Source organism: Pseudophryne corroboree, chromosome 2 (genome assembly GCF_028390025.1).
Source record: "Pseudophryne corroboree isolate aPseCor3 chromosome 2, aPseCor3.hap2, whole genome shotgun sequence".
Taxonomy (NCBI): Eukaryota; Metazoa; Chordata; class Amphibia; order Anura; family Myobatrachidae; genus Pseudophryne; species Pseudophryne corroboree.
The window spans coordinates 83,893,895-83,906,720 of NC_086445.1; the positions used below are offsets into that span (position 1 = coordinate 83,893,895).

Here is a 12,826-nt window from a genome sequence, read left to right on the forward strand (position 1 = left end):
GGAAGCTACCATCTTTCCCAGGATCCGCGTGCAGTGATGCACCGACACCTGTTTTGGTTTTAGGAGGCCTCTGACTAGAGATGACAGCTCCTTGGCCTTCTCCTCCGCGAGAAACACTTTTTTCTGTTCTGTGTCTAGAACCATCCCCAGGAACAGTAGACGTGTCGTAGGGATCAGCTGTGACTTTGGAATATTTAGAACCCAGCCGTGCTGTTGTAGCACCTCCCGAGATAGTGCTACCCCGACCAACAACTGCTCCCTGGACCTCGCCTTTATCAGGAGATCGTCCAAGTACGGGATAATTAAAACTCCCTTCTTTCGAAGGAGTATCATAATTTCTGCCATTACCTTGGTAAAGACCCTCGGAGCCGTGGATAGACCAAACGACAACGTCTGGAATTGGTAATGACAATCCTGTACCACAAATCTGAGGTACTCCTGGTGAGGATGGTAAATGGGGACATGCAGGTAAGCATCCTTGATGTCCAGTGATACCATGTAATCCCCCTCGTCCAGGCTTGCAATAATCGCCCTGAGCGATTCCATCTTGAACTTGAATTTTTTTTATATATGTGTTCAAGGATTTCAAATTTAACATGGGTCTCACCGAACCGTCCGGTTTCGGTACCACAAACATTGTGGAATAGTAACCCCGTCCTTGTTGAAGTAGGGGCACCTTTACTATCACTTGTTGTGAATACAGCTTGTGAATTGCCCGTAACACTGCCTCCCTGCCTGAGGGATTGGTTGGTAAGGCAGATTTGAGGAAACGGCGGGGGGGAGACGTCTCGAATTCCAGCTTGTACCCCTGAGATACTATTTGAAAGATCCAGGGATCCACCCGTGAGCGAGCACACTGATTGCCGAAATATTTGAGACGGGCCCCCACCGTACCTGGCTCCGCCTGTGGAGCCCCAACGTCATGCTGTGGACTTAGAGGAAGCGGGGGAGGACTTTTGCTCCTGGGAACTGGCTGTATGCTGCAGCTTTTTCCCCCTACCTCTGCGCCCTTAACCCGCTTGCCCCTATTGGGCCGAAAGGACTGTACCTGATAATACGGTGCTTTCTTTGGCTGTGAGGGAACATGGGGTAAAAATTTAGACTTCCCAGCTGTTGCTGTGGAAACGAGGTCCGAGAGACCATCCCCGAACAACTCCTCACCCTTATAAGGCAGAACTTCCATGTGCCTTTTGGAATCTGCATCTCCTGTCCACTGCCGAGTCCATAACCCTCTCCTGGCAGAAATGGACATTGCACTAATTTTGGATGCCAGCCGGCAAATATCCCTCTGTGCATCCCTCATGTATAAAAGTGCGTCTTTAATATGCTCTACGGTTAGCAATATAGTGTCCCTGTCTAGGGTATCAATATTTTCCGACAGGGAATCTGACCACGCAGCTGCAGCACTGCACATCCATGCTGACGCAATAGCTGGTCTCAGTATAACACCTGTGTGTGTAAATATAGACTTCAGGATAGCCTCCTGCTTTCTATCAGCAGATTCCTTCAGGGCGGCTGTATCCGGAGACGGTAGTGCCACCTTCTTTGACAAGCGTGTGAGCGCTTTATCCACCCTAGGGGATGTTTCCCAGCGTGACCTATCCTCTGGCGGGAAAGGGTACGCCATTAGTAACCTCTTAGAAATTACCAGTTTCTTATCAGGAGAAGCCCACGCTTCTTCACACACGTCATTTAACTCCTCAGATGGAGGAAAAGCTACTGGTAGTTTTTTCTCTCCAAACATAATACCCTTTTTTGTGGTACCGGGGGTAACATCAGAAATGTGCAACACATTTTTCATTGCCTCAATCATGTAACGTGTGGCCTATTGGAAGTTACATTAGTCTCATCGTCGTCGACACTGGAGTCAGTATCCGTGTCGACATCTGTGTCTGCCATCTGAGGTAGCGGGCGTTTTAGAGCCCTTGATGGCTTTTGAGACGCCTGGGCAGGCACAGGCTGAGAAGCCGGCTGTCCCATAGTAGGTATGTCGTCAAACCTTTTATGCAAGGAGTCGACACTGTCGCGTAATTCCTTCCACAGAACCATCCACTCAGGTGTCGACCCCGCAGGGGGTGACATCACATTTACAGGCATTTGCTCCGCCTCCACATAAGCCTCCTCATCAAACATGTCGACACAGCCGTACCGACACACCGCATACACACAGGGAATGCTCTGACAGAGGACAGGACCCCACAAAGCCCTTTGGGGAGACAGAGAGAGAGAGTATGCCAGCACACACCAGAGCGCTATATAATACAGGGACTAACTGAATTATATCCCCTTATAGCTGCTATATATATATATATATATATATATATATATATATATACTGCGCCTAAATTTAGTGCCCCCCCCTCTCTTTTTTACCCTTCTGTAGTTGTAGACTGCAGGGGAGAGCCAGGGAGCTTCCTTTCAGCGGAGCTGTGAGGGAAAAATGGCGCCAGTGTGCTGAGGGAGTTAGCCCCGCCCCTTTTTCGGCGGACTTCTCCTGCGATTTTGAAACTCTGGCAGGGGTATTAATTTACACCTATATAGCCTCTGGGACTATATATGGTGTATATTTGCCAGCCAAGGTGTGTAATATTGCCCTCAGGGCGCCCCCCCCCCCCAGCGCCCTGCACCCATCAGTGACCGGAGTGTGAGGTGTACATGAGGAGCAATGGCGCACAGCTGCAGTGCTGTGCGCTACCTTGGTGAAGACCGAAGTCTTCTGCCGCTGATTTTCCGGACCTCTTCATGCTTCTGGCTCTGTAAGGGGGACGGCGGCGCGGCTCCGGGAACGAACATCAAGGTCGGGTCCTGCGGTCGATCCCTCTGGAGCTAATGGTGTCCAGTAGCCTAAGAAGCCCAAACTACCACCTGTTAGGTAGGTTCGCTTCTTCTCCCCTTAGTCCCTCGCTGCAGTGAGTCTGTTGCCAGCAGATCTCACTGTAAAATAAAAAACCTAAATATACTTTCTTTCTAGGAGCTCAGGAGAGCCCCTAGTGTGCATCCAGCTCAGCCGGGCACAGGATTCTAACTGAAGTCTGGAGGAGGGTCATAGTGGGAGGAGCCAGTGCACACCAGTAGTCTAAAGCTTTCTTTATAGTTGTGCCCAGTCTCCTGCGGAGCCGCTATTCCCCATGGTCCTTACGGAGTCCCAGCATCCACTTAGGACATCAGAGAAAATAGCATTCAATTGTAACACAACTGATTCTGTGGCACAGCATAATTGTTGTTTTTTTCGGGGTCACAAAAGCTATTTAGTAGCACACAAACTGCTTTTATGGAACAAATGAATCTATTGTACCAAACAAATCTATGCTGTTCAACCGAAAGATATTATGCAGCACACAAAATCAATTTGGCTTCCCAAAATCTAATTTTTAACAGGGAAACCTGAATTTCTGAACCTGAAGTATTTCCTGCAACACAAAATTAATTTCCAAGGCAGAGAGATTTTATTTGAGACACAGCATCCAATTCCAGGTTTATGCTTAATAATGTACACAATAATGACTGACAAATAGCCCCATAGAAAATGAAGTAATTACTTGATGAACAATGATGAAATAATGATCTTTTCATGGATTGAGCTGATAGCTAGCACCTACATGTCAGGCTCACAGGGAGACCATCGCCTGAAGGATCCTGTCATTGCTCAGGCTGGCTCCATGCTTCCCTCTTCATCTACTTGCTATTTTCCTCCAGCACATGGTATATTTTGTTGACATTTACAGTGTCAACAATCAGAATGCCAACAAGCTGAATGTCGACATTTAGGATTTTCACCTATACAGAATGTTGACTTTCACAATGCCAACACTGACATAATGTCAACATTGTGAATCTCCACAATGTAATTTACCATTAACTCTCAGTCTATGCCTAAACCTAATTGCATCCTAACCCTAAATCTAATCTAATCTCAGCCTAACCCTAAACTATCCCTACGCCTAATCGCAGCCTAACCCTAAATCTAATCTAATCTCAGCCTAACTCTAAACTAACCCAATGCCTAATCGCTGTCTAACCCTAAATCTAATCTCAGCCTAACCCTACACTAACCCTAAACCTAATCACAGCCTAGCCCTAAATCTAATCTCAGTTTAACCCTAAACTAACCCTACGCCTAATCACAACCTAACCCAAAATCTAATCTAATCTCAGCCTAACCCTATACTAACCCTACGCCTAATCACAGCCTAATCCTAAATCTAATCTCAGCCTAACCTTAAACTAACCCTACGGCTAATCACAGCCTAACCCTAAATCTAATCTCAGCCTAACCCTAAACTAACCCTACGCCTAACGGAAGACTAACCAAAAATCTAATTTGAGCCTAACCCTAAACTAACCCTACACCTAATCACAGCCTACTCCTTAATATAATCTCAGCCGAACCCTAAACTAACCCTACGCCTAATGGAAGTCTAACCAAAAATCTAATCTCAGCCTAACCCTAAACTAACCCTACGCCTAATCACAGCCTAACCCAAAATCTAATCTCAGCCTAACCCTAAACTAACCCTACGCCTAATCGCAGCCTAACCCTAAATCTAATCTCAGCTAACCCTAAACTAACCCTACGCCTAATCACAGCCTAACCCAAAATCTAATCTAATCTCAGCCTAACCCTAAACTAACCCCTACGCCTAATTGCAGCCTAACCCTAAATCCAATCTATTCTTAGCCTAACCATAAACTAAGCAGCCAACATTTTGAACCTTAACAACCTGACTGCATATCCGGCACCTGAGTCCACATTTAATTGAGTCATAATTATGTGAGCATATCTGTACTGTACTGTAACCTCACGTGGCTGCTCCTTATCTCCAGTCCCGCCTCTCCAGGTGTAAGGAGTTGTAAATCGAAGACATTATAGACAAAAAACCTTAGCATAGATAGTTAGATACATGTGCGTTCTCACCTCTCAATAAATTATTTACCACCTCATGGCACTGGAATACGGAGAATAGCAAAGGGGTAAGTATTACCGGTAACTATCTGTACTGATGCCTATCCTGGCGGAATATTACCTATTATATTTGGTACTACTGCAGCTACAGTGTGGACCTTGTGGGCATTAATGCCAGCTATGGGAATCCTTGTGGCAATTGGTGGCACTAATGGGCATCATATTGGGCATTGCTTGGTCATGGTGGCCTTACTACAACTATTGATGATCTCACTGGACCTTATTACCATCGTATTGTGCATTACTGGTCTGGTACTAGTATACCCTAGTGGACAATTTCAATACTAGTAGGCATTTTTCCGGGCATTACTTTTACTAATTTGCATTTTATTGGGCATAACTGTTTCTAATCTGCATGCTGCTGGTGATTACTGGTCCTGATCAGAATCTCAGTGGGCATTACTGCTACTAATGGGCATCTTCCTAGGCATTAATAGGCCTGCATTTCTTGCATTTCTCATTGCATGCTATAAATTGCATAATTCCCTATTTGTAACCATTGCTTTAACATCACACCAGAGAGGTGCCCCTGCAACGTTTTAGCAGGTTAAGGGCTCATGAACCAAGCAGGAAATACCTCTTTTTGTGGCACTTTTGCAGAAAAATAAGATTTTACTCACCGGTAAATCTATTTCTCGTAGTCCGTAGTGGATGCTGGGACTCCGTAAGGACCATGGGGAATAGCGGCTCCGCAGGAGACTGGGCACAACTAAAGAAAGCTTTAGGACTATCTGGTGTGCACTGGCTCCTCCCTCTATGCCCCTCCTCCAGACCTCAGTTAGGATACTGTGCCCGGAAGAGCTGACACAATAAGGAAGGATTTTGAATCCCGGGTAAGACTCATACCAACCACACCGTATAACTCTTGATACTATACCCAGTTAACAGTATGAAATATAACGGAGCCTCTCAACAGATGGTTCAACAATAACCCTTTAGTTAGGCAATAACTATATACAAGTATTGCAGACAATCCGCACTTGGGATGGGCGCCCAGCATCCACTACGGACTACGAGAAATAGATTTTCCGGTGAGTAAAATCTTATTTTCTCTGACGTCCTAAGTGGATGCTGGGACTCCGTAAGGACCATGGGGATTATACCAAAGCTCCCAAACGGGCGGGAGAGTGCGGATGACTCTGCAGCACCGAATGAACAAACTCTAGGTCCTCAGCCAGGGTATCAAACTTGTAGACTCTTGCAAAAGTGTTTGAACCCGACCAAGTAACAGCTCGGCAAATTTGTAAAGCCGAGACCACTCGGGCAGCCGCCCAAGAAGAGCCCACTTTCCTTGTGGAATGGGCTTTTACAGATTTAGGGTGCGGCAGTCCAGCCGCAGAATGTGCAAGTTGAATCGTGCTACAGATCCAGCGAGCAATAGTCTGCTTAGAAGCAGGAGCACCCAGCTTGTTGGGTGCATACAGGATAAATAGCGAGTCAGTTTTCCTGACTCCAGCCGTCCTGGAAACATATATTTTTCAGGGCCCTGACTACGTCCAGCAACTTGGAATCCTCCAAGTCCCAAGTAGCCGCAGGCACCACAATAGGTTGGTTCACATGAAAAACGGATACCACCTTAGGAAGGAATTGGGAACGAGTCCTCAATTCCGCCCTATCCATATAAAAAATTCAGATAAGGGCTTTTACATGACAAAGCCGCCAATTCTGATACACGCCTGGCCGACGCCAAGGCCAACAGCATGACCACTTTCCACGTGAGGTATTTTAGCTCCACGGATTTAAGTGGCTCAACATAATGCGACTTCAGGAAATCCAACACCACGTTGAGATCCCACGGTGCCATTGGAGGCACAAACGGGGCTGACTATGCAGCACTCCCTTAACAAAAGTCTGAACTTCAGGCAGTGAAGCCAGTTCTATTTTTGGAAGAAAATCGATAGAGCCGAAATCTGGACCTTAATGGAACCCAATTTTAGGCCCATAGTCACCCCTGACTGTAGGAAGTGCAGAAATCGACCTAGCTGAAATTCCTCCGTTGGGGCCTTCCTGGCCTCACAGCACGCAACATATTTCCGCCATATGCGGTGATAATGGTTTGCGTTCACTTCTTTCATAGCTTTAATTAGCGTAGGGATAACGTCCTCCGGAATGCCCTTTTCCTTCAGGATCCGGCGTTCAACCGCCATGCCGTCAAACGCAGCCGCGGTACGTCTTGGAACAGACAGGCCCCCCTGCTGCAGCATCCACTTAGGACGTCAGAGAAAAAGTTATTACTGCTCTAAAATTTATTAATAGGTTGGCCATGGAGGCCAACCTATTAATACCTATTGATGTCTGCAGCTATAGTGCAGGGGTGGGGAACCTCCAGCCCCCGGGCCGTATATATGGCCCGCAAAGCCACTTATTCCGTCCCGCTGCTGTGTGTCAGGGGAGGAGAGCGCAGCGTGCCCCTCTCCTGCCACTTTGTGCACAGTCCGGCAGAGGCGTGTCTCAGCTGTCAGGGCAGGGAGGAGAGCGCAGCTATGTGTGGTGGCAGCGGCGTGTAGGATCTCAAACCAGCCACCGGTCCGTGAGCCAATCAGAGCTCGCAGACTGGCAGCCAATCAGGAGATGCTGCTGCCAGTCCACGAGCTCTGATTGGCTCACGAACCAGCGGCTGGTTTGAGGTCTTACACGCCGCCGCCACCCGACATAACTGTGCTCTCCTCCTTGCCTGGCCCCTAACAGCTGAGACACGCCGCCGCCAGACTGAGCAGTAAGGGGCGGGAGAGGCGCATGCTGCGCTCTCCTCCCCTGACACACACAAACACAACAGCAGCGGTGAGCAGCACAGTGGGGTGGGGGGCATGTGTGGGGCAATGTGTATCTGGCACTGTGAGGAAATGATTTCTCTCCTCACCCCATTTCCTTCATTATTGTATCGAAAATGTTACTGTTTACCCCGAGGGTAACTACGGTACAGGTAAAATTGTTATTTTCGTGCAAATAGCGTTCCTCTGCCTAAGTCCAATGGAACATAAAATATTACTCAGAGAGTCCTGATTGTAACAGGAACATTGTATTTAAACATGTAAGTCTACTCAAGATGGAATAAATGTGTCTCACTTATAATGAGGGAGACGGGAGAGCCCCAGGCGTGACTATGCCGCATTAATTAGATTTCCACAGATGTGTGTGTTCTCTCTGGCTCCCGCGCTCACGTTTTTTATGTGGATCTGTTGAATGTTGGTCTCAGAAAAGTAAAATCTCCAGCAAAATAAAAGACAGGCAAGCTCTGTGCAAGCTTTCCCACATACCACTGCCAATGTAAATCAGTATGACCGTGACCTGCCTGCAACCCAGCGGTTACTGCTCTCCAACATGACTGATATTATGATATGGAAAAATACAACTGAAGGAATAAATAAGGAATATTCCTTATTTACTTAAATGATTGTGTGGGTGACCTTGGCCAGGCTAGCTCGGATAGCCATCTATAATGATCCAGCAATAGAGAGCATTACATTCTAGGTTAGGACTGTTTAAAGATCAAGTAAAGACACAGACTAGAATAATTAGCCTCCGATATTGCATCTTCTACGATTTTCTTGGGAATACTCCGCAAGTAGCAAACAGTTGTATATAATAGAGGTAAAGGGGCATGTTTACCACAATCTTCATTTCAAATGTGGTCGTGGTGTAAATACATTGTCCCAAATTACCATGTGCTAATGTAAATTACTGCCAGAATTTACCATTCAGCAGGTGCAAGGACAGAGCTTCCGGGAAACCCTTTTCCTGGCAAATGGTTACATGCATAATCATCGTTAAATTACTTTGCTTCCAGCTATGAACTCAGAGAACGCAATGCGTCTGGATACTCATGCGCCAGGAAGGGAGTAGGGAGAGAGGACGCTTAAGAATCCGGAACCACTCATATAACTTTCATAAACTTTCCAATCCAATTACATCCCCACTGCAGAGTCCACTCATATCCTCACAAATATTCTCGTTCTTTACTTCCCTTCCTCCTGACCCCAGGCCAACACTTCTGATTGACTATATCATACAGCCTACTAAGAACCTTTGCAATCTGGTGGACCTTTATGTCATAGATAGCACCTATCCTTGTGTATCAATGCCTACTTCCCTATAGATTGTAAGCCTGGCCTTCCTACCTCTATTACTGTCTGTTATTACCCAGACTTGGTTTTTTCACTGTTATTTGCAATTGTTTTGTTTTATGTTATCAATGTTTCCAATTGTGAAGCGCAACGGAATTTGCTGCGCTATATAAGAAACCTTTAATAAATGGTTTTGTTTTTGTGAGTGAAAATGTAGGCACTGTAGCAGATATCGGAGGAACCACATGGCATAGAGTCCTCCCGGCCTAGCCTGTTCAGCACGGCGCTGAAGAATTGGGTTCAAAATGCTTATTTCTCCTTATACTCCATATGGGAATGTTGGGATTTATGCATATAAATTGCACCTCATGGTTTATGACCAGGGAGGATTTCCTGGTTTATGACCCAGGAAGATTTCTAGTTTAGGATCCAGGAGGATTTCCTGGTTTATGACCGGGAGAATTTCCTGCTTTATGAGTGGGTAAGAATTTCATGGTTTATGACCAGGAAGGACTTACTAGTTTATGAGCTGGGAGGTTTTTCCGGTTTATGATCAAGGAGGATTTCCTGGTTCATGACCCAGGAGGATATCCTGGTTTATGATCCGTGAGGATTTCCTGGTTTATGACCAGGGAGGATTTCCTGGTTTATGAGCCAGGAGGATTTACTGGTTTATGACCAAGGAGGATTTCCTGGTTTTTGACCCAGGAGGTTTCCTGGTTTATGATCCAGGAGGATTTCCTGGTTAATGACCTGGGAGGATTTCCTGGTTTATGACCCGAGAGGATTTCCTGGTTTATGACCCAAGAGGATTTCCTGGTTTATGACCCAGGAGGATTTCCTGCTTTATGACAAGGGAGGTTTCCTGGTTTATGATCCGGGAGGATTTCCTGGTTTATGACTCGGGAGGATTTCCTGGTTTATGACCTGGGAGTATTTCCTGGTTCATGACCAGGGAGGATTTCCTGGTTTATGACCAGGGAGTATTTCCTGGTTTATGACCAGGGAGGATTTCCTGGTTTATGATCCGGGAGGATTTCCTGGGTTATGACTCGGGAGGATTTCCTGGTTTATGACCCGGGAGTATTTCCTGGTTCATGATCAGGGAGGATTTCCTGGTTTATGACCAGGGAGGATTTCCTGGTTTATGACTAGGGAGGATTTCCTGGTTTATGATCCGGGAGGATTTCCTGGTTTATGACACGGGAGGATTTTCTGGTTTATGACCCGGGAGGATTTCCTGGTTCATGACCTGGGAGGATTTCCTGATTTATGATCAGGAAGGATTTCCTGGTTTATGGCCCAGGAGTCCTTCTGCGCATGCGCAGTGTGACGCAGCAGCCGCCGGGGGTGCTGGGAGGGATCAAATTGTATACGCCTCAGAGGGAATTGAGGAGAGAAGCCTGTAGGGTCCTATTGGGTAACTACCGGGTCCAAGATCTGGAATGTATCACATTTCGGAGCTTGGAACATATGCATATGCGACAAAAACTCTGAATTGAATTTTCTAAATTTTGACCACGTTTTAAGATTTAGTACATCCTGCCCATAGGATCCACAGCATACGAGCCCTTTTAGCGCTGACATAAACAACTTTCACTGCTAGTGGCTCCTTAGCAAGCTGAGCCTTTTTCTAATGGTAGAAGCTGCTTTATGGGAGAAGTCTTCTTACGTTTCTTCAAACTTTACAATAAAACGCTGTATTAAGAATCAAGAATTTATAGCTAACGGGTCAGTTTTCATTCTTATTTCCAAATCACTAGGCCTAGAGATAAGAGGCATTTATAGAAAACCACATTTTACAACGCTGATGTACAGGAAACTGACAATGAGGGAACCATGGAAAGAGGTTGGTGTGTGACAAAGAAAATGCAGAATGGTGGGAAAGACAGTATACACTGGCAAGTCTCCCCCAGTTTGAATCCTTGCAGATTATGGGGGAGATATATCAAACCTCTAAAAGTGATAAAGTGAAGAAGTTGCGCATATCAACCAATCAGATTCTAACTTACATTTTATAGACAGTGCTAGATCAATGATACCTAGAAACTGAATTGGTCGCTGTGGGCAACATCTCTACTTTATCTGTCTTGAACATTTGATATATCTAACCTTATGGCATATTATAAACTATAAAGCATAAATCAGCACTATTCATTACTTCCATGATATCATGACCCATCACATCAAATGTAAGAGATAAAAAGTTTATGATGATATAAAATATAAATGAGATTATAATGTCACCTTACCTGCTGTTGGTGCACCGTGGGATACTGCAGTCCAGGCATTTGCTGATTCTGTTGCATTGTCTGGATCATTAACTTTTGCTGGAAACCAGACAACCTTGGCAGGGACTGGCTGGACATGGAAGTAACTTGCTGGGATGGTTCATGTTGTTGACCTGCTGAAGAGTTCTGTGATTGTTGTTGGGTGAACTGTAAAATAGGTTTGCTCTGTTGCCCCAAGACTGAAGACACCTGCTGGCTAGACTGATCAGAACTATAGTGAAACAGAGGCTTAGCCATGCTGTGATGCTGCTCTAACGGCATGTGGCTGGCATTGATGGAGTTCTTGATGGGATCCTGGGACTTGATCATATCAACGGTAGTGCTCTGGGGGCTAGAGTTAGATTTATAGAGGTAGTTACTTATTGCTTTTTGCTGGCTTCCACTTACAGGAACCGTGCTCACAGATGTACCATGAGGACTCAACTGTTGTTGTCGAAAGGGACTTGGGACTTTCTCCAGTCCAAACTGTCTTGAAGACTGCCCTGCAGGGTTGACATTTGACCAGTTAGAGGAAGGATTTGGCTGATGTTGCTGAATTAAGGTATGTTGCCTATTGGCGGCAATTTGCTTCAGCTGTTGGGCATGAGAGAGTTCCTGCCAGTTACTCAGGCGGTTTGAACAAGAAGACACCTGTGGCTGGTCCTGGGGCGCTGTAGCACTAGGCGATGATGTAAGCGGGGAACTAGACATGGAAAAACTTGGCCCTGTAGATGAAGGTCTCATCTGTGGAGAACCAACCCGAGTAGGGTTTAAACATTGTTGATATTCAGTTTTAATGACAATCTTGTCCAAGGGTAATGATGAAGATGTGTTTCGCTGGTTCTGTTGCCCGATATCTATATTGAAAGGTTCATCTTGTTTAATGGTTATATTTATCATGTTTTGTAATTCAATATCACTCATTGGTGGCACCGAAATATAAGTGAATTCGTTAAATAGTTCTTGAAGGTCTGGGTCCATAAGTTGTTCCCCGTTGTCATCTCCATATCTGAACAGGTTTTCGTGAGACAACCGAGAATCGAGATGTTTACTACATGGCAGATTTTCCCCAGGTTCCTTCTTTATATCCTTTAATGTTGGATTAAACATATTATTAGCCTCACAATTACTTGACTTATTAACATTTTTCCTATGCATTGCTTGTGCCATTGGCATTGCGCCATTTACTGGTTGGTGTACGCCATCAACCCCATGATAATTGTTCTGTCCTACAGACAGGCAGTCATTGGCTCTGATTTTCTTAAAGTCAAGGAATGTGTTGTCCGATACACCGTTAGCTCTCTTGCTGTTTGTTGGAGATACATTCACCACCAACCTTCTCTTCAATGAGCCTTGAAGCTAAAAGAAGAAAAAGAAAAGGGGAAATTTAGGTAATTTACTTTGAATGCTTGTTTCATAGGCTGCATACATACAAGTAACACTTTCAGTTTTCAATGCTCTGGGGAGATTCACTAACATTTAGATAAATAAAGGAAAGGCAGAGGTACCAATAAGATTCGAGCTATCAT

General features: G+C 45.5%; 1 protein-coding gene across 1 annotated transcript in view; it reads right to left on the reverse strand.

Annotated features, from left to right (window-relative positions):
- MAML2 (mastermind like transcriptional coactivator 2) overlaps positions 1–12,826 on the reverse strand; it is a 269,429-nt gene that overhangs the window by 119,242 nt on the left and 137,361 nt on the right. The window contains exon 3 of the mRNA XM_063951490.1: positions 11,280–12,656. Within this exon, the coding sequence (XP_063807560.1) occupies positions 11,280–12,656 (1,377 nt within the window). The remainder of the gene's footprint in view (positions 1–11,279; positions 12,657–12,826) is intronic.